This window comes from Mastomys coucha, unplaced genomic scaffold (assembly GCF_008632895.1).
Source record: "Mastomys coucha isolate ucsf_1 unplaced genomic scaffold, UCSF_Mcou_1 pScaffold18, whole genome shotgun sequence".
Lineage (NCBI taxonomy): Eukaryota > Metazoa > Chordata > Mammalia > Rodentia > Muridae > Mastomys > Mastomys coucha.
The window spans coordinates 91,941,186-91,966,484 of NW_022196900.1; the positions used below are offsets into that span (position 1 = coordinate 91,941,186).

The window sequence follows — 25,299 nt, forward strand, 5'->3', positions numbered from 1 at the left end:
TACCTCTCTGAAGGTCATCTTCCTTGGCCTGTTTGGAGGGAAGAGGCTCAAACTCTTCAGCAAAGGGTGAGCACGTACGCTTCAGAGGCAACCTGTAGGGCAGCAGAGGGGGGCGGGTGAGGACAGCTGCCCCCCATAGCTCCCCCCCCAACCCCCGCCCGGGGCCCTTAGGGCAGAGCAGGAACCAGGGACGGGTAACAAAGTGTTAGGATAGAGGTGAAGTCCTAAGACTGGGAGCAGGTCTAGCTAGGTCAGACCCCAGCCCTGCCACATGCTGGCAGCATGCCAGGCTGGGTTCCGTAACCTCAAATGACACATTTGAGAGGCCGGCCATGAAGAGAGCTGTCCTGCTATAGGAGAGCATGCCTAAATCAAAGTGAACTATTAGCACCGCCCACATTATGTCTTCTAGAAGAAGCAAGCCAGGGATGGGTAGAGCCTAGGGAGGAGTGGGGACTGTGGGGTCTGGAGTAAGCTGGCTCTGGTTCAAGTCCTGTCCCTGGGACTTAGTAGCTAGATAATATGAGTGGGTTGTATCACTCATGGTGAGAGAATTTGGAGAAAAGCTCCATAGGGAACATATATACTGTTTATAGGGGAGAAATGGGTTCCGGCAGACAGCTTGTGTGCAAAGCCAAGCCAGTTAAGGCCACACACTCACGCTGCCCTGCCCTTCTGCCTCACCCTCTATAAACATTCGGGGGTCCCCCAGGGTTGCTGGGACAGAGGCTCTGACTGGCAGAGGGAGGGGCACGAGTGACTGTGGCCTCTGGAGGGGACATGCTGAGAAAAGGGGTGTCCAGCCTAGCCCCATTTTTTGCTCCCCTGAATGTGTGTCCCCATCTTGGAGGCTTTTCTTTGCCTTTATTTTTTTTACAAGCAGGTGTCTCACCAGAGATTTGCCAACTTTCCATGTAAGGGAAGCCTATAAAAACCCAGGTGGTTTCAGTGTGAAGGGAGGACCCAGGCCTGGCTCCAGGCAGCAGGGGAAAGACAGGAGGCAACGGGAGGGGTATAGGATTAGGTAAGGACCGGACCCCAGCTGCTTTTCCTGTACCTGTCAGAGCTGCTGTGTCCTGCTGAGGGGACCACCTGCAACAAAGAGAACAGACATTTCTGGTCAGGGACAAGAAGGAAAAGCAGAGTGACCTGTGCAGGAAGGGGGTGGGCACCACGTTGGAGCCCTCTCTGTTCTGCACAGAGGGCTCCCTAATTGAGTTGAGGGGAGGGTGAGTCTCGAGTCAGGAACCATCCAGATCAGGCTGCAGAACTGGAGACTCGGGGACACAACGGAACTGGTACAGTACTGCAGGCAGGCTGGTGACCCAGCCTGCTTCCAGCAAGCCCAGAGGTGGGGAGCTGCAGCTACTGGGCCTGCCGCTGGGGACCAGTGATAATGGGAAGATGGAGCTGAAGCAAGGCTCCTGGGCATATTGCATGCCTGGCGCGACTGCTACTGCGCTGCCCATTGGACCTCCCTGTGTGGTCCTGTGGGGTGAGCATTCAGGGCCAGAGAGGGCAGGAGATGGCTCTTTGCTCTGTTTCTTTCCCTAGGACCAACTCTTCCCTACTGGTTTCCCACAGAATAGCTGCCTACCCAGCTGGGGCCACTAAGTGAACTAAGCCTTCCTTTCTAGGGCCTCAGGCTATAATGGAACCAATATAGAAAAGCCAATACCACTGCCCAGGCTGCTTCCAGGAGAACAGGAAGGATGGGGTATGCTTATGGGCGTGTGGAAGCTACTTTGTGTTGGTGGTCATATCCAGCTCTGTGATGCACCTCCTTATTTTTTTTTTAATTAGATACTTACTTTATTTACATTTCAAATGTTCTCCCCTTTCCTGGTTTCGAACCCTCTGTAAAAAACCCCTATTCCCTCTCCCCTTCCCCTGCTAACCAACCCACCCTCTCCGGATTCCTGGCCCTGGCCCAAGGACTTAATTAGGCACCATGGCCTGGCCTTCAAAAGCTCCCGGGGAGCCATGCAAGCTGAGCCTTCGAGGGAAGAAGGTGGCCAGCTAATAGTGACGGAAGCAGACCGGAGTGAAGCCGGCGGCTCTTGACCTTATCTGGCAAAGGGAACAGATTGGACGGGCAAGCAAGAGGGAGATAACATAGCTCAGTTAGAGCTTCCAGGCTGCAGATGCTCTGTGATGGCACCCCTGGCTGGGGAGACAGTGAGTGACCAAGGGCACCTGGATCCTGATTTAGGCTTCAAAGTGGGTCCAAATTCTGGCCATGTGATTTTAGGAGTGTGCCTCCATCCCAACCCTGGGACCCAGTGTTGGTGACTCATAGAGGTGCAGAAAGGGTCAAGAGGCTGTAGGTTTGCTGAGCTCTCAGAGCTGTGCCCCGGAGCAGCCACCCGGCCTGGGTATGGCTCCAACTGACATCTTCCATGTGAGCCCAAGCTCAGAGAGTCTGATAGATAGAAAACTCATTTCTCTTTTCCTCAGGATGCTCCCTGAGGCTAAATACCCACGTGGTCAAATTTTTTTTTTTTTTTGGTTTTTCGAGACAGGGTTTCTCTCTATAGCCCTGGCTGTCCTGGAACTCACTCTGTAGACCAGGCTGGCCTCAACATCAGAAATCCACCTGCTTCTGCCTCCCAAGTGCTGGGATTAAAGGCGTGCGCCACCATCGCCCAGCTGGTCAATGGTCATTTTTAAACTTCTTCCTGATTTCCAGTAGCAGGACCAGGAAACCCCCTAACACCATCATGGTGGTGGCAAGTAAAACCCCCAGCAGTGTGGTTAGACAGGCCCTATCTGGATCCAGGGCCCGCCTGGTCTCTCTCCCAGGAGCCTGCCCCTTTCCTCACCCCTCCTGGGCGTTGTAGGCTGGAGAAGTGCAGGTTGGGGATAAACAACACAGGCTGGGTCTCCAGGTCAGCTTCTGGCCGCAAGTATGTGGTCTCGTTGCCCCTGAAGCCTGAGAGCAGGCAACCCTTGATTCCTGCTGGGATACAAAGAAGCCACTGAGCCCTGAAGTCCCTTCACACAAGCCCCTGACCATCTTCTCTGTCCTCCTCTGCTTTGGCCTGCCTCCCCTGGCTCGCTGTCCACTGTTTACTGACCATTGTTACTGGAGTCTGGGCACTTGACCTTCCTTCGAAACTGCTTCCGTTCATCATCACGCATCTTCCTCTCGGCTCCCTGCAAAGAGAGGTGGTGCTCAGGGGCCAGGGGAGGGGCCTGCTGCGTCCACAGCTGCTGCTTCACATCCTGAATATGGGCCAGGCCACAGAGAAAGTGGGGAATGGCCCAGCAACTGCCTAAGGCTCAGCTCCCTGAAGTCCGCTCAAGTCTTGAGAGAGATGAAGAAGGAAGCTTATAGAGATGGAGATGGAGGGAAGTCGGGGAGATGAACAGGAATGAGTAGGACGGAGGGGAGAAAATGGAGCCGCAGAGCCCGATTTACAGACCCTGCAGAAGGGTGCAGAGATAAAAACTGAGAGGAACACATGGGATAATCACATGGAGAGGAAGCGACAGAGAGGGACTGGTTTTTCAGAGAAGCAGGTTGTGTCTCCTGCTCATTCAAACACACACACATACACACACCCCAGCACACATATTCACACTCACACACTCACATACACACACACACACACTCAAGCACACACACATACTCATACACATACACTCACATACACTCACACTCTTACACTCACACACACACTCAAGCACACACACATACACACACACACATATACTCACACTCACACACACACACCTTATCACAGAAGATCTTAATCTGGCATACAGCTCGGTGTACCAGGCGCTCAGTGCCCACTCCACAGTCATAGGTGTCAATTTGCAAGTTCAGGGGGACACCCTTCACCCCCTTCTGCGAGGAGAAGTCTGTGCTCAGACAGTTGACACCGATGAACACCTAGGGACAGAGCAGGGAGCCGGATAAGTGGTCTACTCAGATCTGAGAGTTCAATGACTACCCTTCCACCATCTTGGGCCTGCGGGCAGGCATCACTACCTGCTTCCCTTTCACAGATGGGAAGGGGTACAGCTGGAGTCAGGCTGGTGTCCCCCTTCTCGCTCACTGAGGGCAACCCACCCTGGGAGGGCACTAAAGGAGCCTTTGAGGTCTGTAGGTCTGAAGGTTTACTTCTCTTCAGCTCCAAGCAAGTTAGGGGGACACAGCTTCCTTGCTGACCCAGGTGACACATCAAGCTAAGGACCAGTTAACAGTCAGCATGAGATCCCAGCTCTGGCTGCCCATTCAATAGTCATGTGCAGGTAGTGGCCAGCAGCTACCCAGGTTATCTCTATCCTACAGCTTTGGAGGCTGAGCTGAGACAGAATTGCTGCGGCCCATTCCCTGGGGAGTCAGGGCATGAGCTTGGACAGATGCTACGGGCTTCCTCAGACCCTGTTTGTTTTATCTGCAGATGGGGGATGGGTAAAGGAATCCCTTGGGGCTGGGAGAGTTCACACTTCTTCTTGTCGATCAGGGATGTTGGAGATTCTAGTGAGAATTTGGTTCCAAGTCTACAGACAGCCTGTGTTTTCTCAAAGGCCAGCCTGGGGGCCTGTCTCAGTCTTGGCAGGCTCAGGGTGAGACAGCCCCCAGTGTAGGCTTGGTCTCTGGGATATTTCCCCTTAGAAACAATCTCGCCCTGGACAGTGGGGGTGGGGGTCGGAGGAGAAGCATCTCAACAGACCCTCTGCTCACAGGCTTTGTGGGAGCTCCCGACCCAGCTCTGATGCAGCCTCTACCAGCTCCCAGCTAGTACTGAGACCGAGGCCTGAGGGCATGAAGGCCGTGAGAAAAATCCCCACCGAAACCCACCTCTCCCTTCCCATGAAACTCTCCCACCTCCCATGACTAGCAGGCTCCTCCTCTAGCCCTTAGCTCTGTTTGAATAACAACCATGCCGCTGAGCCTGCTCCCCCCTCCCCATATCTTCTCCATGTCCCTCCAGGGGAGGCAGGGGTCCACAGATGCCTTTCAGATGAGAGGTCCCAGGCTCAGTGGGTGTGGTGAGCCTGTTCAGGGTGTAGGAGGACTGACTGGAGAGAGGTCACTCAGCCTTGGAGGGTCAAGCTGTTGCAAATTCCACAATCCAGAAAAGCCTTAGGTGACCACCTGGGGATGGGCTCAGGCACCAGGGTAGGGAGAATGCTTGGGGTTTAAGCTGCCATGAAGGAAGCCAGTGGGGTTCCCTCTCCTTGACTTCTCCCTCGATCAACCCCTTGGCCTTGTTCTAGCCTCTTAGACATGGATGGCACTAGGAGCTCACCGCAGCCCGCAACATCTAAGAAGCCAGTGCCGGAGATCAAGCCCTCCCTTGCTACTTCTGAGCCTGTGTCAGCATGCAACGGGGAGCTTTGAGCCCCATCCTGTGAGGCTCAGTTATCTGAAGAATAGGGATGCTGTGTTGACAAGCTGACATCTGCCAGTCACCCCATCTCCATGACAACCCGTCAGTTGGGGCTATATAGTTTAACACAGTGACATGGCTTCTGAGGGGAAGGGTTGGGTGCAGCCTTGCTTGTCAGCCTATGCCTCTGGTGCCTATGGGGTGCCACCACCCTTGGGCCCCTCAAGCCTTTCCCAGGCACGGTCACCCCACCCAAGCCCACACTGACCTTGGCTTCCTCGTTGACATTCCACACAAAGGACAGCGCATTATAGGCCACCTCCTCAATGTGCTGGACCGTATTGAAGTTTTCCTTACAGTCAGCTGGAAGTGTAGGAGACCAGAGGGTCAGAGGGAAAGAGACTGGGGCATTGTGGGGAGGGGTGCTATGAGCCACACCTCACTCCAGGCAAGGACATGCATGCAGACCCCCAAGCTGTGGCTCAGAGGTTATCCTGGGAGTGTGGCAGACCGTCTCTGAGGTAATTCAGTGAGGGTCACATAGCAAGGGGTGTGCGGTGGGGCAGCAGGCGTTGGAGCAGGGTTCCTGGCAGCTGTCATTAATGCAATACTGATACAGGGCGAGCCTCACTGAATATTCAGTTTACAGAGGAGGAAAGTGGGAGCTCAGAGAGGTTGGCTTTCTCTCCCAAAGTCACACCACAAATGAAAGGCGAAGCAAGGAGCACACTATTGGGTTCTTAAGCCCAGTCTCCTAACTGCTCCATTTTCCAGCCTCTCAGTCAAGTCCTTGACCAGTCCCAACCTGCACACAGCCAAGCTGCTGGACACCTGACATTTGACAGTTGGATAAACTGAGGTATACGGAGGGCAGGGGGCATAAGTCATAAAGGCAGGCAGGGAAAGACGGAGCTGGGACTTAGTCTGGATCTCTAGCCGGTTGGGGTGGCCCAGGAACACACCCCCTTTTTTTAAGACAGGGTCTTGTGTAGCCCAGGCTGGCTTTGAGTTCTGTATACTCCAGGTGACCTTAAACTGATGCTCCTGCCTCCACTCCCAAGTGCAGGAACTACAAGTCTGTGCCACCATGCCTGTTTTTACAAAGGGCTGGGGACACAACGCAGGGCTTCCTGCATCCAACTCTGTCATCTGACCTCCTACATCATAGGGCCCATTCACTGACACTACCAAGGGCCCCATGCCCCGCCTGTCCCAGAGCAAAGCAGGAAAAATGGCTGCTATTTCCATCAGCAGATGTGATCTCCTGCCCTGAGCCCTTTTGGGTTTGATCTGGGGTAGGAGAGGGAAGGGTACAGGAGGAAAGGCACGGGGTTTATTCTCACCTACGTCGATGACACGCTGCTTAGCGGTGGGCTGCCGGGAATGCCAGTGCCTCCAGAAGCGCAGCTGCTCCACGGGGACCTTGTCGTTATCGAATACAACCATCACCACACTCTGTAAGCACAGGAGTCATGTCACCCTGGTCTGGAGGCCCAGGCACCAGGCTCCCTCCTGGAGCATGGCCCAGCTGCCCAGCCTTATACCTCCCCTCCTGCCCACCCTCTAACTGACAAGCGTTCTCCAGCAAAGCTCACCAGTGACACCCTCCCCAAGCTGCCACACACACCTTGACTTTGCTGGAGGACAAAGCGAGGCCTTTCCCTCCCGCTGGGGTGCGTAAGGTGACCGGATAGAACTGACCCTTGTTGAGGTAGGCCATGGGCGACTCCCCTGCTTTGATGTGAATGGCTTTGGGGGAGCCCAGGGTGTACTCAAAGTCGCTGTGGGGAGAGAGAGGATGGTGAGACAGGCTACAGGTGGAGGTGTCCTGGGAGCATGGGGCAGTGGTCTGGGTGTGATATGGGCTTGCAGTGTGACCTAAGTCATTCTCCTGACCTGGGATGGTCTCTGTTGAAACACGTTCTAACTGAACAAAGGACTCTAAAGAAAAACAGGGTAGGGACAAAGCCATGGGGGGCTCAAGGCAATTAAGCCTCAGTTTCCCTTGTTTGGAGAGACTAAGAGGGTTGAGAGATGATCTTACTATGTAGCCCAGACTGGCTAGGAACTCAGCATATAGTCCAGGCTGGCCTCAGACTCACTACAAAGCCCATGCTGACCACAAACTTGCAGTGATCCTCCTGCTTCTGCCTCTCAAGGACTGAGCTTACACATCTGTGTACTTCTAACAGGGTGCTGAGCCCACAGCCCGTCACTGCCCAGGAACAGGCTGTGGATTCTGCTGTGTTCTAGGGGTACTGTGAAGCTCTATCTTCAGCCTCCTGCCCAGAGGTCCTAGGAAACCAAATCACCTCTTGAGGCCTGGATAATCCTCTGGACACTGGGGTTCTGGGGATGTCTTCAGGATATCGGGGAAGAGCAGCGACTGAAGAGAAACACAAGCACAGGAGAGTAAGTGGCCATGTTCAGGCTGCAGGGGGCTCAGCCCAGGGTTGCACACACAGCCGCATGGGCTGGGCAGCGTAAACTTGGATGGCAATACATGGCAGCCCTGCCTTAGGTCTAGAACTTTCTCCCACCCGTGGCAAAGCTCTGACCTCTGTACTGTCTTTTCTCCTTCTGGGCATGCATACAATATGTCCAGGGGTGTTGTGAGGGGTTCAGGGGCAGGCCCTTACCTCCTGTGGGTCATCTTTGAAGGTGCTATCTGGCTGCCAGCGTTGTGTGGGTGGAACTCCATGAATGCTCTCAAATAATGAGTTGAGGGAGCCACTGTCATACATGTCGCTGGTGGGCAAGAGGTAGCTGTCCATGGAGCTGGCTTCCAGCTTACTTGGACCTGGGGGGAGGGTGTTGGTTTTGCCTGGGGTGGGTAGAGCCCCTTCCAAGCCTAGCAGGTTGTTCTTCTTGAGCTGGTCTGTGTAGTCTGGGCTTCCAGACACATTCTCTGTCAAAAATTTCATGAGGTGCGTGGGGCTCTCAAGGGGTGCAAGATCCGGCTCATAGTCCATGCTGTGGTAGTACCTGGGGGAGAGATCATAAAAGTAAGCATGTTCCATCTCTCTGGCTGGACTGATGGTGATCCTGTGTAAGATTTAGGCCCTCCCAACCTGTGAGAAGCTAGACTCTAAACAGGACTCTGTGGCAGGCCAGTTGGCCACAGCAACATGAGGGGGAGAGGATAAGAAATGGTAATTCACCCGGGCCCTGGGTTGAGGAGATAACCTGCTTTGGTTGTTACAGGGCTAGTTAACTTAAAATACTGAAAGTTTAACCATTTGTTTCTGAGCCAAATGTCCCTGTGCCAAAATGTCCCCACTTCAAAACAGCGGGACTGAGACATTAAGTGGGGTGTGTCTGGGAGGTGGCTGTGTATCTGGGAGACAGTGGATGTGTGTTCAGAGAAAGGTCAACGAAAAGAAAATACTCCACACTGCTCAGGGCACAGGTAGAGCACTGCACAGAAGTTCCTACTTTTCACTTTATATACAACTATAGAGTTTGACTGCAAGAATAGGGCATTGCCCCTGCGACTAGAAGTCACTGAACTGTACCGTTCATTTCAGAGAGGCCCATGCAGCCCAACCCTACTCCAGCAGTGCAGGGAAGGACTGGGGCCAGCTTCTGGCTCACACTGGGTCCACAGAGAGCTGCAATGACACCCTAGACATCTGGATCTTTCTGGAAGCCACTAGGAGGTCCTACCTATGTAGTGACTTCTGTGAGATCCTATTTCCTAGGAGAGATGAAATGCAGAAAGAGAGGCAGGATTCTGCCCTCCCAACCCCCCAGTCCTCACCAGGCCATGCTCGGCCTAGGATTCTCTCTGCAAGGACATTGTGGCTTAAGGTATGGATGCCAGGCAGAGGCTAGAAGGCAGTAGAATGCCAGGAGTCAGGTGACCCCTTGGAGGAGGGCTTGGAGGCTAGACAGAAAGCCACCTCTAAGGCTTTCCTGTTCCCGTGGCTTTGAAGTGTGTTTGCAGTAAATGCCAACCCACATGGTATGAGCAACTGGGGTCTGGTGTGTGTGTGTGTGTGTTTGTATGCATTCTAGCACAGCTTTATTATAACTTAGCGAAACTCTTCTTTTGATATCATTAGGGTTGTTTTTTCTTTGTTGTTGTTTTGGGAGATGGGATCTCTTGTAGCCCAGGCTAGCCTCAAATTCACTATGGAGCTGAGGATGACCTCGAACTCCTGATTCTCCCGCTTCTACCTCTCAAATGCTGAGATGACAGGCATGAACAGCTGGAGATTGGTTGTTCTGAAACCTCCCTATCGCGCCAGCATAAAGATGGGTAGAATTCAGGCTGGGTTGTACATACTGTGCGCTTCTGATCTTAAAGGAAGTTATAAATATAGAATTGCTAAGTGGGTTCCAGCACCACACCCCTTATGCTTAACAGGAGGCCTACCAGCATTCCAGGGTTCCCAACAGAGCAGAAGGTAAGGGTCTAAAGAGACAGAGATGGTCTTGAGTAGCTTACTTCTTTCCTTGGTCATTCCGGCCACCGGTGCTGGAGGACAGTATCCGCTTCTCCTTGGGGCCCTTCGAGAAGAAAGAAGAGAGACATTGATGGGTGGCTCTTAGCTAGGGCCCGACTATGGGACCCTCCCATCCTCCAGGGCCTGAAGCCAGGCCCTGTCACTCTTGGGAGAAAAGTGAGTCTTTCAAGCTGGCAGGTGCTCTGGCCACTGTGGAGATGGAGCCCCAGGCTACAGGCCGGATAGCATTTCACTGTGCTTTCTAGTTGAGAGCTTGCTAGCAGGTGTCAGACCTGCCTGGCTGAGTTGCTTCACCACTTAAAAGTGCTGTGTGACTCTGGCTAAATGACTGTACCTCTCTGACGTTAATAGGGGATTATAACTCCTCCTATAAGGAAAGTCTAAAGCTATAGATTAAAATAAAACAAAACAAAACAAACAAAACAAAACAAAACCAGCAGCTTTTTCAAAAAGAGCACTTCCTACAAGTGAGACCTTGTATAAAATGCTTCTAATTTAATGTGTTTCATTACCCTGGACTTCTATTAATGTTACTACTATGACCTAGGTAGGGAGAGCAAGGGTCAGAGACTCTGTTTCAAGGAGTGTAGACTCCACATTTCATTTCTACATAGACTCTAAATCCATTTCTCAATTCCCTTTCTAGATCTACCATATATTGGCTGTGTGTCCTTGGGTAACGCTCTACCCACCTGTGGACCTCATACCAGCCTCAAAGAGAACTGTTGGTACACAGAGCAGGATCAAGGGGCAGAGGCACAGCCCTGAAAATGACCTCTTGCGTGGGTTTTATTTTACAATCTAGCCTCACCCTGTGAACTCCAGGCTGGGATCTGAAGATGGATAGAGAATTCTGGCTTCCATCATGACCCTGAGCTGGAGTAGCTGATCAAATTCCATTCTGTTGGCCTGAGCTAGATAGGATCCAGAGACTGTCAGTCTTCAGGCAGACAGCAGGCAGGGGGCCTAAGCTCTCCTGGGATGAGACCCAGAGACACAGCCTGGGGCCTTCTCTGTCAGGAACTGTACACTTTGGTCTATCTGAATCGCTGAAGTCATGCAGAGAATTCACCTTCCTTCCCACATTAGGGTGGACAAACACCACTACCTCTGACCCCGCCACAAGGTTTTGAATGTTCACATTCAGGGCCCGTTGTCTTAACAAATCCAGGCAGATTTATTGGAGCCATCCCCCCCAGTGCAGGACAGCATTGCTGTGGCAATTCAGATACTCAAACAGGCAGGGCTGCCCGGAGCTCTGGGTCAGCAAAGCTGCTGAGGCCTCAGAGATGCTCTGTGAGGAAGCAAGCTGCAATCTATTAGCAATGTCTGGCATAGGCGCAGGCACTGCAGGGGGTAATGGCGGTACTAGTGAGTTCATATCTGTGACTGATAAACTGATGCAGAGGTGAAAACACCCAGTGCCCATCCATGCCTGAGAACCAACAGTCCCCAGGGCCAAAGCCAAGACCCGGAAATAGGGACAAGAAAAGGTAGCCTGGTGGCAGAGGCTGGAAGGAGAGGAAGGCGTTAGGGAAAAGAGGAGACTGCTACAGTTCGCCAGCTGTAGACAGTTCATCTCCTGTTCTGTAGATCAGAACAATGGGTAAGGATAGCGGGAGGCTAGGATGACCCAGGGTCAGGGCAGAAAGGATGCCTGCTGGGGAAGGCTGAGATACAGTATGTTTGGCCAAGCCAGGAATCCATTCAAGCCAAGTGTGTTGCACACTGGGTTGGGCTTTATGGGCTGCTGGGACTTCAGTCATGATCATGATGTGCAGCCACTCTCCAGGAGCCGTCTTGTAGGGAGACGGAAATGTGTGGGCACACAGCGTTTTGAAGGTGAAGGGTGGCAGGGAGGGTGGAAGGATCTGATGATACAGATCTGAGACCCAGGAGACCCTCTGGACTCCCCGTGTCATGGGAAAATGAGGGTACATTTGGGCTGAGGCCCAGGCTGAGAGTAGGGTTTAGTCAGGAGAAGAGGACCGGCACATGCAAAGGCCCTGGGTGGAAGGGCTGCCGAGCCCCAAGGCCTGGCAGCAGAGACACACTTAACGACCATGTACCCGGTCCGAGGGGGCAGGCCTACCATATAGTAGTCGTAGAGAAAGCTCAGAGCGGCCACGCTCTCCTCGTCCCCGTTGACTCTCATCATGGCCTTAGTGGCAGCCGTCAAAGGGTTCTCCAGGTATGTCTTCCAGGCCTCATCCTCATTACTGTAGGGAAACTTCTGGAAGCTCACAGGGTCATTCTTCAGCAGCCGCACAGACCTGAAACTGCAAGTGGATAAGGAGGGTCACTTGGGGACAGAGAACTGGTAAAGGACTGGCCACACAAGTATGAAGAGCTGACTTTAGTCCCCAGGTAAGAGTTCACCCTGCTAGTGGTATGGTCTTGTGATCCCAGCGCAGAGGGGCCAGAGACAGGGAGGTCCCTGCCACTCCCTAGTGGGGACAGTCTAGCCTAGATGCTGAGTTCCAGGTAAGTACCTCAAAAAAAGCAAACTGGAGAACATCTGAGAACAACAATGGGTAGGGTTGTCATCTGGCCTCTACATACATGCACACATATGTGCACATGTATCCACATATACACATGTACCTATACACACACACATCACATCTACATACATGCATATATGCATGCGTACGTGTAAACACACACACATGAATAAGAAGCGTCTCTTTTAGGCTCAGAGGAAGATCCCCAAGACACAGCTCCTGCCATTGATAGGAATTTAAAGATGCCAGCCCCAGGAACGGGAGGTTTTCCTCTGCCTCTTGAGGAAACCCAGATCAATGCTAAACGCTGTCACGCAGAAGCTACAGACCTGGGCCTGATCCCCTTGTCACCTGCCCAAGGACCATAGGGTTGGCCAACCTCAGAAGGGCTCTGAGAAAATTCCACAGACTGCTGCTGTGGCACTTCCTGTCCACGGGGGGGACTGTGGCAACAGTCTCCAGAAAAAGGAAACTTCCAGACAGTGGAGCATGCCTACCGGGGTTTTCTAGAGACCATGAAAGGCACAGAGGCCTGCACATTATCAAGTCAAGGGAAATGCAGCAAAGGACAGGATACGAGAGCCAGAGAGCTGGTGGGCAGAGGCTGGCCCTAGGAAGGGGCGTTTTGGACTGGCGTGGATTGTAAGTCCCTGAGAGGCCAGACAGAGGCAGGGGAAGCCCCGCACTGGGTTAAGATGTGTAGACAAATAAAAGGCATTGTGGACCCAGGACAAGCTGTTTGTCAGGCATGGGCTCAAAGAAGGGGACAGAAGCATACAGGATAGGGATGATGGCAAAATTAGCCTCCAGCAGGGGATGGCGGGAGGTGCAAACCTACCTCTCGGTACTCAGGAGGCCGAGGCAGGAGGATTGCAATTCCAGGACAGCCTGGGCTACGGAGTAAAACCCTGTTTCCCAAAACAAAGGACAATGACATATTGTCTTCACTCTGCCCTGGACACATTATGGGCACTGAGCCTAAGCACAGCTAAGCATGGTCCATGCAGTGTCCCCTCAGGGCACAGCTGATTTCATTTCGTGGAGGAAACAAAGGCTCCCAGGGTCCCCTTAGTGAGTGGGGACCCTCACACTCCCACACTCAAACCAGGGAGAAAGCTGTGGCCTTTTGGTTAAAATGCAACTGCTGGGCACACCCCAAGAGTCTTTTTATTTTGAGAAAGGGTCTTAAGTAGCCCAGGCTGGCCTCAAACATTTGTATCTAAGGATGGCCTTCAGTGCCTGACCTTCTTGCCTGCACTGCCAAGTGTTGGGATTATAGCTATGTGCCACCATACTTAGATCAGGTGTTGTTGAGGATAGAACCCAGGGCTTCACCACACTGGGCAAGTCATCATGTTGAGCAAGCACTTCACTAAGTGAGCTACCTTCCCCAGCCCAAGACTTTCTGATTCCCTCTGTCGGAGTAGCTGAGAAGGCATTATGTTACAACACCCTTGCTGCTGCTGCCAGCTGGGGGGCCACACTTGCAGAATGGTTGGGAATGGGAACATGCAGTCACCTGCTAATCTCTTGTGCTTATTTTAGGACTCGGGGCACGTGGAAGAGGTGGCGAGTGAGAAAATGGCTGCCCAGCTCAAAGATGAAGTAGGGAGTTCCCCGGTCTGCTGGCAACCTAGAGCTTCCTTGTCTACAAGGGTCCCATGGGTCTGACTGATGCATCATGCTACGGTCACAGGAACCACACCAGATACCATGGACCACAGTATCCGGACTGTTAGCACTCAGCTCTGCCCCTCACGAGACACTATCCGGAGATGACCTTGCCTCCCCTGTACAGATGGAGAGATTTGAGATTTGGAGCAGAAAAGAAAATGCCCATGATCAACCAGCCAGTCAACTACCCAATCAAGATTATTACTATTTCTTTTTTTTTTTAAGTAATCTTTTTAAAAAAAGATTTATTTATTTGTTTATTCATTTATTTATTTATTATACATAGCTGTCTTCAGACACTACAGAAGAGGACCAGATCTCATTGCTGATGGTTGTGAGCCACCATGGGGTTGCTGGGATTTGAACTCAGGACCTTTAGAAGAGCAGTCAGTGCTCTTAACCACTGAGCCATTTCTCCAGCCCCAGATTGTTACTATTTCAAGAGGACTTCGTGTAACCCAAGTTGTCCTTAAACTTACTAGGTAGCTGGGAATGACCTTCAATTTCTAATCCTCCTTTATTTCCCTCCTAAGTGCTGGGATTGCAGGCATGCGCTACCACACCTGGCCTCTGTGGCCCTGGGGACCGAACCCAGGGCCTTGTACGGGTTTCACTTCAGGCTTATCTAGCTCCCAAGCCGTGTGCTTTCCACTAGCCACATTGTTCTGTCCTGATTCCAGTCTTTTCCAGAGGGGGAGGCTACCCTGGTGAGGAAGTTGCAGGCACTGGGCCAGACAGGTAGGTGGGTGGGGACCTGTGGAAGCCACCTCTGGACCTCAGCCCCTTGCTGCCTGAGGCTTGGCAACAGGCTTCCACTCATGGAATGGAACCGTCAGCCAAGCTGCGGCCAGGCGGTAGGGACTACAGGGACAGTCCTGCACTCTCATCCGGGGACAGTGTCTACTGCCCCACTGTCTGCCTTCTTCCTGGGCTGTGAGAGGGAAGCAGAAGGAACTGTCATACAGGAAAGAGAAATGACAGAAACCTTCCTGCTGTAAGGAGCACGAAGAATGAGCCACACCCCAGTTTCTGTTGCTATAAATCAAGAGGCCTCAAGACAGAGGGGTGTGAAGAGGCCCCTCCTCACTGCCCCTGAGCCTGGGGTTAGAGGGACTAAGTGAGCAGCCCCTCCCCTGCCAGGCTCCAGGCTAGGCAACTCCCTAACTGAGGTGGCATGGGAAAAGCAGAGGGTGTCTGGGGACCCCACCTTCCCTGGTCCCCTGGCTGGTTAGCAAGTCCTACTAGGGTTCACAATGCTTCTAATCTCTGAATAAGGATCATAAAGGGAGGATTACGCAGCCTGGGTACCTTGATTCACACTCAAGAAAATGCTTAGAACCTCAGCTGGCACGTTAACAGATGCTTAATGCATACACACCCTGTCGGCACATAACAAGCGCCTAATGTATGCATACCATACCAACGCTCAAGGCTGACTTGCAGCTAGATGCTGAGAATCAGCTGTGCTACCAGCCTGGTCATACACGTCTGGACTTCTGCCTTGGATCTGCTGACTAAGAAATGGCCAGTCTCAGGTTGGACTATCTATCTTCCAACCCCTTTTGGAAAATAGAATTTAAAAGACAATAGAGTCATACCCCAAACAAAAGAACAGAAATTTCCATATGAAGGCTTTTGGGGGCTACAAGCGTCTCTAAGCTTCCTTCTGGATCCCCAAGTCTACAAGCGTCTACAAGCTTCCTTCTGAACCCCCAAGTCTGATTTTCTGATAAACAATGCCCTCCCTTGGATATATTAAGCATCTACCATAGGCAGACACTGTGCCAACAGTTTCTGGGTGGCATCCCACCTGTTGCACACCACAGCCCGGAGACACAGATGTGTCCTCATTTACAAGAAGAGGAAACTGAGACTCAAACAGCCATCATCTACTAAGGGTCACTAGGCCCCGAAGTGCCTGTGGCTCAACTTGAACTCAGACCTCTTGGACTCCAAGTATCAGCTCTGAGTCCCCTAATCGCCTTTCTAGATGCCTTTCCTAGTCTGAAAATTTCCCTCCTCTGGAATACACTGAACTGTTCTCTGCAAGGCGCAGAGGAATTCCCCACTCACACAGGCTGGGGGCATGGGCAGCTGAGGCAGTGACAGGAGGAGTTTCTAGGGAGGACCTGAGAGGCCAGGAATCCCTGTCCTCATGCCCAGGAGTTCCTGCCCTCATGCCCAGGGGTTCCGGCCCTCGTGCCTAGGAGTCCCGGGGCTCATGCCTGCTTTTGCCATCGGTTCTCCTCATGCTTTAAGGCTAAGCATTTAGCTTTTTGGAAGTCTTGACTGTACACAAAGGACAGCAGAGTTCTGAAATCAGGAACTGGGGTCTGTGCTCTTTGAAAGACTCAGGCAGGGTTCAGTGGGTGAGGCAGAGTGGAACATCCCAGGGGCTATAACAGGCTCTATGGAAAGGGATTCCAAGAAGGAATTAGTCCTATTCGGGAATGAATGACAGCTTAGAACAAAAATGCCTATCCTGTTAGGTCACCTTCCCTGGGTTCTGCCCAGGTTCCCAGATGGTGTCCCAGTCTAAGACAGAACCCCTGAGCTGTCAGAACGTGGGAGGAGAGCGGGAAAACTAGTTGGGCCTTGGGTCATATGTGTGATGACCTCAGATCCCAGTCAGGGCACAGCGGGGAGAGCCCAGTGCACCATGGGAAGAAATAACACAAGCTCATGAGGTGGGGAGCTGTGTGTTCTTGAGGCATTCTTTGCTGTTTTCCCCATCTGTTAAATGGATCGACTGAATGTTTCTCATGTGCCAATCAAGGGTTCTTCTAGGCCCTGGGAAATCGGCCAAGTCCAAGGGAGATAAGGCTCGGCTCCCATGGAACTTTCTGTCTAATTGGAGCAGACAGACCATAAACATGCCTGGGAGTTAATTTTAGTTCCTGATGAATGCTGGGAAGAATATTAATGAGAACACAGTACTATCACAGAGTCACACAGAGTTAATCTCTCCTGGGTTGTTAGGGGAATTACATGCATTAACATAAGAAATGTGCTTATGAGCCTGCCAGTGATAATGCCACTGTAAATAGGCTTCCATCATCACCATCATCATCACTACCATCACCATCATCACCATCATCATCCTCCCAGCACTCCAGAATGAGAGTAAAGGGGAGACTCTGCCTGAGGTCCCTGAATGATCACACCCCTCCAAGCCTTGGGCTGTGAACAGGCTCTGGTCAAAAGACAAGGGAGACAGTGTAATAACCCCTTGCCTTGACTTTCACAGTCCTTATCTGACAGAGTCTCCCAACACACATGGTGGTTATTATTCTACTTTAAAGACCCTGGAATAGGCAGTGGAGACAAGGAGGTGATCTGGGAACCTGGCCTGGGAATTTCACGATAAGTCACCTTTACACCAAGGGACAGAGAGGAAAAGCCAGGGCCCAGGGAGCCCATGTCACTGTAGCAAATACTTCCTGCCGTGGTCTAGCCTCTATCCTAGGGATAGTAAGTCAGGGTTGTCCTTGTCATCAAGGAGGTTGAAGACAGACATGACCCTCACCTCAAACAGACAGCTAACACCACATAGGTCTTGAGAGTGAAGAAGCCAGAGGCCCTGTGAGCAGCCTTAGCCCTAGAGAGCTACAGGTGGGTGTTTATTGAGAAAGAGGTGGAGAGAGATGGGTGGGAAGGCCTGAGACCTTCCAACTGAGAGCCAAGGTCAAAGGTGTCAGCTTGGGCTTGGCCTACTGTGCACTGGGTGTGAAGCCGGTGCTTTGCATGTATCATCCTGATTCAGGGAAGGCCAGCTGACTGAGAAGGGACCTAAAGTCCAGGATTTGACAATCCCTCTTATTTGCATAGTGTTTTTTTTCCCCCCAGTATGTATCGTCATCTGTCTGTCATATCTGAAGTCCTGCAATGTGCCTGTAAGGTAGGGAGGGAAGAAATGACTGTCCCCGATTGATAGCATAAAAACACCCACGGACGAGGCTACCGATTTACCTAAGGCCACCAGTTGGTACTGACACATCAGACCTGGAACTGGGGTCGCCAGATCACAGTATCAGGAGCCTTCCCATAGCTGCCATCCCACTACCTGCCAGTGAATCAATGTGTCGCCCTCACAAATGTATCAATGTATCAACCTCACCCAAGAGAGAGCTGGAGCTAAACCTCTTTAACAGTGGAGCGGGGTGTGCAAACTTCCCAGGCGGGGTGGGGTTGCCTTGGCGAATGGAGCATTTCCCTGGCACGGGAGAGGTGCAGTTTCAGCTGTCTCATGCCCAGTCAGCCTCGTGTCTTGACTCCAGCACATTCCAACACAGAGGAAGCTTAGAGTGGAGAAGAAAAGCTTCGTCCCAGCTGTGCTCTGAGTCACGGCTGCCGCTGTATTGGGGCTGAGCCGCTTCCAATTCCCAGCGAGACCAAGACGCCACCCTGGCTGCTGGGTTAGACTTCCTCATCTCATTTCCTACAATTAGAATCTTGGCAATTCTGAGCATCGGCAGACCTTAGCCGCGATGTCTCAAAGAAGCGGTGCCGAGACCTAAAACGCAGACCACAGAGCAGGAGTCTGGAAGCATCCTACCCAGCTCTGAGGTCAAGCTGAGATGACAAGGTACTGTCATCTCAGTAATACAGTGTTGCGTTTAGCAGAGCAGGAGGAAGCTCACTGCCAAAGCTGGCAGCCCCAAGCCTCAGCTATGGAGGTACCTACCCCCGGATAGATTGGGCAAGCTGGGTTCCAGTTCCCTGAAGCCTAAGGAGGAAGAGTTCCAGGGGCCACCTGAACTGGGTGTCGACACTCAGATACACCCAGTCAGTGACTTGCCAAACCCAGCTGTGAGCCACCCAACTTCATCAGCCGTGATCAATCAATCACACTCACAGTCACCCACAGGGACAGCCTCCATGGCCGCTCACAGAGGAAACATTTTTCAGCCAGCCCCACGCAAGGTGTTTCTGAGCATGACAGGGGCGCCCCAGCATTCCTGTGCTTGCCAGTGGGCCATCTGGTTTTCTGGCTGCATATGTTGTAAAATGTTCCCTGCCGCATGAACCAGGGCCCTCTGGGGATGCTCTCAATTGGAGTGCGGACCTGACTGTGTGGTGGCCCCAGTTGGAAGGAGGCAGCACACATACCTGGTTGGAGGGTGTGCCCCAGGTTACACAGCCGGTTCCAGCCTTGGAACTGGCTACTTCCTGGCTGTGTGACTTTCAGCACGGCACCTGTCACCTCTGTGCCTTTGTGGGAAGATGAAAGTGAGAATCTCTCTGAGAAGGAATGATAGGAATCATCCATTCAGTGATCACTAAGCACCAAGTGCCTGCTAAATAGCCTCTACTCACGGCCTTTCATTTTTACCTCCATCTGTGAAGTGTCACTAGCAACAGGATAATGCAGGTCAAATGCTATGGCTCCTCTGTTATCACTCTGAACTCGGGCTCTGAGAGGTCAGCCCAGTCAAGGGCATGGCTAACAGCCTCACTTTCTCCCTCACGGTCAAACGGGGCCATCCCTTCCCAGCCTTTGCTTGGCACTAAGTGGCTAGAGCCCAGGCACCCTCCTCCTCCTCTGGATCCAGGAGGGCAGGCTGATGGTGGACAGGCTCCAGATAACACTGCTGGCTACATCTGATTTAATTACATGTCGTTTCCTAATTATACCAGAAACTTGCTGCTTTCTGCCCTTTGGAAAACCACCCCCCTATGTGGGAATTCTTCTCTTACACCTTTGTCTCCTGGCTGCTTATCTGACTTTTTTTTTTCCTTCTTTCTCTACCGTTCAATAGGGATGGAAAAACCTGAGCTCTACCTCTCAATTGGAAAACTGCCTCTCTTCAGTTACTCGTTGATACAGTAGCAGACAGTCACCGAGGGTTACTCTGTGATGGACGGTGTGTGCAGAGCACTGGGAACACTCTGTCCTCTGAGTCTATCCTCCAGTGTCCCCAGATCTTGATGGCTCCCTGAGAAGACACTAGGGAGTAACTCTTCAGTTGTATGTATGTGTGTGTATATACATGTGCATAGGAGTGTTGTGTGGGCACACATGTATGCACACGTCTGCTGTGCAATATCATGTGTGGTCAGAGGGCAATGGCAGGCATTCTCTTCTTCTACCATCTGTGCCCAGGAATCGAACTCAGGTCCCTCAGGGGATCCATGCCTTAGCCCGTTGAGCTTTTTTGGTGGAGGCCAACGGAATAGAGGGGAAGGGAAGTTAAGAAAAAGGAAAAGGGGTGAATGACTGACACAGCCAGCTCCCCCTCCCCTACCTCCTCCCCCACGGCCTGCACCCACAGCCTGAGAGGTGGGTATTCTTATCCCTGCGTTATACAGGCAGACATTGATATGAAGCGCTGGGGAAAGTCATTGATCTGCGATCTGAGAGCCGAGAGCCATCTGGGCTTTAACACAGGTGTGACCCTGCCTCGGGGCTCTGGGTCCGCTGACTCAGCAATGACACAGCAGGTCCGAGGCTGACCTGGGAGCCTTCTTTCCCGGTCCTCTACTTGGTCTCCCAAGGCCAGCGGTTTTAAAAAGTTGAACACATGTCAGAGTCACCTGGAAGGCCTGTTAAAACAAAGAATGGCCAGCCCCGCCCCCAGAGTTTCTGATTCAGTCTAGGGCAGGGCTTGGAATTTGCATATCCAAGTTCCCACGTGAGGACCAGAGCCAGGGACCTCTTTTATTTATTTACTTATTTTCAGTGCGGGTGGGGGGTGGGGGAGGGGGCTGGGGTTTGAGCTCAGCACCTGTACGTGCCAGGCAAGGGTGCTAGCTGAGCTAGCCACCCCCCCCCAACCCTCTCACAGCAACTACATTTGGAGAATGGTGTTCTGGATGTGCCAATAATAATTATTTCTTACAAATAATAACTCTCTTTCCTTGCCTCATTTCAAAAGTTACGCAGGCTCGTAAAACTCAAGTATATAAAATGAGAGTTGGGTGTGGTGGTGCACACCTGTAATCCCAACCCCTTTGAGGGACCCGAGGCAGGAGGATCATGACATGAGTTGAAACTAAGTCTGAGTTACTTGAGTTCCAGGCAGGTTACACAGAGGCAAGGTCTCTCTCTCTCTCTCTCTCTCTCTCTCTCTCTCTCTCTCTCTCTCTCTCTCTCTCACACACACACACACACACACACACACACACACACACACAGAGCAGGGAACCTACAGGAAAAACGAAAAGCAGGGAGTCGATCTACATCTTATAACCTAATGTCTAGGCTTAGAAACTTAGTCTGGTTGGGTCCGGATGAGAAAGCCCGGCTCTTCCATGAAATCTTGGCTAATCAGTGTCACTTGATTATACATCCAGAAGGACGAAAGAGATGTGCTGATCAAGCGCTTGCCAGAACGTCTAATGTGCAGTCGGGGTCTCGGGGATCGGAGCCACTGTCCCTCTTTTTGTCTGAACCCAGCACAGGGCTTGGAAGTTGGTCCGGACTGCATGGGGCTAGCGCGCTTCCCAGAGCTCGCATACAGGCGCTGCTGCCTCCGTTAACACCCCTCCCCCCGCCCCTCTTGCTCCCGCCCCCGATCCGCCCTGTTTTACAGCTCGAGCTTAATGAGGGCTTTTAACTTTTCATTCACCAGCCGCGTAACTCCGTCTTTTAATAACACACCTCCTGCACGACAAAAATTTGCTCCTGGCAATCATGGTTTCGACCACAAAACCGCAGCGGGGCGGCGCTCCGAGTTAACTCTTTCAGCGCTGCGGGCCTTGGGGGTGAGAGGGGGAGGCAGTGTTGTGAGCCCTAGTCTAGCCTAGAGCCACTCTCAGTGGCCACTCTCCAGACTCGGTTACCAATGGCAGAGGGTCCAGGCTGTGGGAATGCCCAGGCCAGGGCGCTGAGGTATGGTGCCCACGGAATGGACCTACTGTGTATGAAAGGTAGTGAAACCTTCCATCCTTCAACAGGTGTCTTAGCCTTGTACACAGTAGGACACTTCTGAGAGTATGAAGAAGCCAGTGGTCACCAAGATTCAGGCTCTCAAGAGAGCCACAGTCTCCAGACTAGGTCAGGGCCTGTGCCAGACAGCGCACTTAGCCAGGCCCATGGTGGGAGGTGTGGAGGTTCAGGTTGTTTTCCTGGGAAGTCAGAAGCTCCAGGAACCCTCGTAGCCAGCTTCTGCCACAGAGTACTGCTAGGCTGTGGGCTGGAAGCACCCAGGGTGGCTGGCAGAGGTGCCAGGCGCTGAGTCTGACCACATGAAAGGCCAGGTGCTCACCACCCACCAGCTGCCTGGAGCTGGTTTCTGACTAACATTGGCTAGCCTTTCCAGGGCCTCCTCCCAGTGGAGGCCTAAGAATGGGGCTGGGGGACCAGGTGGTCCAAAGCCCAAGCTCAGTGTTTCCCCGACAGGTAGATGTGTTGGCAGTGGACATTTTACACATGAGTCAGGAGAGCAGACTCATTCAATCTGATTTGAAGCAGATGTGGGGACCTGACTTTTCACCCTGCCCCAGGGCTGACAAGTTGTTTATTCTCTGAGGGCTGGAGAAGTCTGCTTGGCCTAGTAGGATATTCCAGGCAAGGCCACAGCAAGACCAAGGCTACAACAGCAGCAGCAGCAGCAGCTCAGAACACACACACACACACACTCACACACACACACAGCTGAGGCATTTACAACACACTCGAACACACAGACATACCCATACACACATATGCATGTACACACACATGACCACAACATGTACTTTCTCTGTCTCTCTCTCTACACACACACACACATACAGACACACACACAGAGACACACACACAAACAAACACACACAGGCACTTACAACACACTCGAACACACACAGACACACCCATACACACATACATGTATGCATACACACTCACACATGCCCACATGCTCTCTCTCTCTCTCTCTCTCTCTCTCTCTCACACACACACACACACACACACACACACACACACTCCCAGGCACCCACGAACTTCCCAGTTCTAGGAGCAGCTGAGCCCTCAGGGTCAATCATTGTGATCGCAAATGGTAGCTTCAAAGTTGGCCTGCAATTACTCAGCAGGTACAGGCTTTCCAGAATAGAGAAGCCTCTACTGTCAGCCCATCTGACTCCAAACCCAAACTATTCAGGACACAAGGAGAAAACCTGTTCAAGTAAGTCACTTCCACATACCCCCTAAGGAGAAACCTGAATAGGTTCTCTCTGCAGCCTCTGCAGCTGTAATTGGCAAGGTCAAAGTGTGCTGTGTGCTGGAGATGTGTCTCAAATGTGTGTGTGTGTGTGTGTGTGTGTGCAAAGTATAGAAAAATAAAAAGCAAGAAGCTTCAGAAATGCCCAATTATTAATTTGTCCACAAAATGAGAAAGACATGATTAGCCTGCTCCCTACCAGGCTTTAAACCAATCACTGTTCTAAAACTGAATCCCATAACAAACCTGTAAGGACTGCCACCGGTCACAGCCCACAGGCCAGGAGATGCAGGTTTGGTAAAGTGACTGACTCAAAGCCACTCAGGTACCAGGAGATGCAGGTTTGGTAAAGTGACTGACCCAAAGCCACTCAGATAATAAGTGCAGGGCTTGGGACTTGAATCTAGGCTCTCGCACCGTGTTCCTAGTTTACTTTAGTTGGGGTCCAGCTGTCAAAACATTGTCCTGAGGATCTATTAAAAAAGAAATCTTGATGCTTGTAACTATAGTGGTTGGACAGTGGATGTGGCTGGCCAAGCCAGACACGCCCAAGAGCTGGCTGGTACAAGGGTTCCTGTCTGCAGTTGGGACCCATCAATGCTTCTGCCTGAAAGTGTTTGAGTTCTTCACTGCTGAGGGAAAGCTCCAAAGAGAGAGACAGAGGAGGGGAGGAAACAACAAAAGGGTCACTGCTAAAGAGGGGAGAAGTTGGTGCCTTTCCTGCTAGCTCCTTGCCCACACCTTCAAGCCACTCACATTTCTGTCTCCTACATCTGGACCCGAAAACAGAGGCTGAGAGTGAAGTCAGCGTCAGCCAGGCAAGGGATTCTGAATCCCAGATGTGGGCAGGAATGCACCTGCCTCCTGCCAGGCAACACAGATGACCTCACCAGAATCCGGTCCTCGGCTTCCCCAGCATTAGAACGGCCTCTGGATAAAACTGACCACAATTTATTGAACACAACTTCAGACCTGTCTCTTCGGTAAAGCATTTTACAGCTTTCAGCACACCTAAGAACCCTACAAAGATCTCTTGTCCCAATTTTTCAGATGAGGAAAATGAACTCAGATAAGTCCAACGACTTTTTTAAAGAATGAACAGCGGAGGAGAGACAGAGCCTGGGGTTTGAACCTAAGGAAAGCCACTACAGAGCCCAGGTATACAGCCACTACACTGTAGTAGCCAGATCGCTTGGGGCTGTTCCAACTTAACATAAAGAACCTTTAGAGAAACTCAACTCTTTGCCTGAGACAGCTCTGAGAACCACCTCCTAGATGTTCCCTTTGGCAAGAAGAGAGAAAGCTTCCCTAGGCCGGGAGGGGAGTGTCTCTGATTTCCAAGGCCCCTCCAGAGTATCAAAAAGCGATGCCAAGATTCACGGTTTCAGGCAGCCCGGTGTTTGCCTTCCTCGAAACTGCTCAGCACAGAGAGAAAGAAAAAAAAAAAAACAACTATTTTCCCAGGGAAACAGTCAGCTCTAGATAGAGAGTGGAACGTGCCTCAACACGCCGAGGCAGGATCGTCAGCCCATTCATTCACCCTTACAAATTGCCGTGTGAATCCGGGCGCCCGGCCTCCCTTGCTCTTCCCTCTGCAGGAAACCCCAGGCAGCCTCGGTGTGCTGGGGAAGCCGGAGGCCAGGCATCCGCAGCTTTACTCACTCAAGTTCATTCGACATCTTCCTTCTCCCAGGTTCCAGTGATCCGTCTCTAGTTGGCTCGCAGATGCTGCTGGCCGCTTGCTTGTCTCTAATTCTCCTCTGACACAGACATTCCCTCCCTGCCCGGGGAAGCGTTTGCTCTACACTGCGCTTTGGATGTAGAGATTTTGCTGACAGCGGTCCCCTGCTGCGGTGGCGCTGATTGGCTGGGAGCACAGGTGCCGACTGCAGGTAGACCACAGCAGGTGCAGATGTTAACTTTTGGCCCACCAGCAGGGGCGGAGCTCTGGGGGGCTGACTGGGTGGAGCCGGCCAATTCCTTCTTAGCTGAGGGGGTGAGGGGGTGGAGACGAGGGAAAAGGGAGGAGACAAACGATGGGAAGGAACTGGGGAACTAGAGGAAAAATACAGACAGGTATTTGGCTCAAAGGGAACTCTCTGTCCATCTCACCGCTCATATCGTGGATCCCAGAAACATCTCCCCACAGACACCATATCTCTTTACGTTC

At 52.1% G+C, this 25,299-nt stretch overlaps 1 protein-coding gene across 2 annotated transcripts in view; it reads right to left on the bottom strand.

Annotated features, from left to right (window-relative positions):
- Grhl3 (grainyhead like transcription factor 3) overlaps nucleotides 1-25,043 on the bottom strand; it is a 32,454-nt gene extending 7,411 nt beyond the window's left edge. The window contains exons 1-13 of one of the 2 annotated variants that reach the window (XM_031379067.1): nucleotides 24,792-25,043; nucleotides 11,904-12,090; nucleotides 9,793-9,854; nucleotides 7,982-8,327; nucleotides 7,655-7,728; nucleotides 6,970-7,123; nucleotides 6,686-6,797; nucleotides 5,611-5,705; nucleotides 3,737-3,895; nucleotides 3,078-3,156; nucleotides 2,823-2,956; nucleotides 1,058-1,092; nucleotides 4-92 (exon numbers count right to left, since the gene is read on the bottom strand). In XM_031379067.1, coding sequence (XP_031234927.1) covers nucleotides 4-92; nucleotides 1,058-1,092; nucleotides 2,823-2,956; nucleotides 3,078-3,156; nucleotides 3,737-3,895; nucleotides 5,611-5,705; nucleotides 6,686-6,797; nucleotides 6,970-7,123; nucleotides 7,655-7,728; nucleotides 7,982-8,327; nucleotides 9,793-9,854; nucleotides 11,904-12,090; nucleotides 24,792-24,808 — 1,543 coding nt within the window. In that variant the 5' untranslated portion in view covers nucleotides 24,809-25,043. Of the gene's footprint in view, nucleotides 1-3; nucleotides 93-1,057; nucleotides 1,093-2,822; nucleotides 2,960-3,077; nucleotides 3,157-3,736; nucleotides 3,896-5,610; nucleotides 5,706-6,685; nucleotides 6,798-6,969; nucleotides 7,124-7,654; nucleotides 7,729-7,981; nucleotides 8,328-9,792; nucleotides 9,855-11,903; nucleotides 12,091-24,791 lie in introns of both variants that reach the window. The other variant, XM_031379066.1, reaches the window with a different exon arrangement.
- Nucleotides 25,044-25,299: the final 256 nt, after the last annotated feature.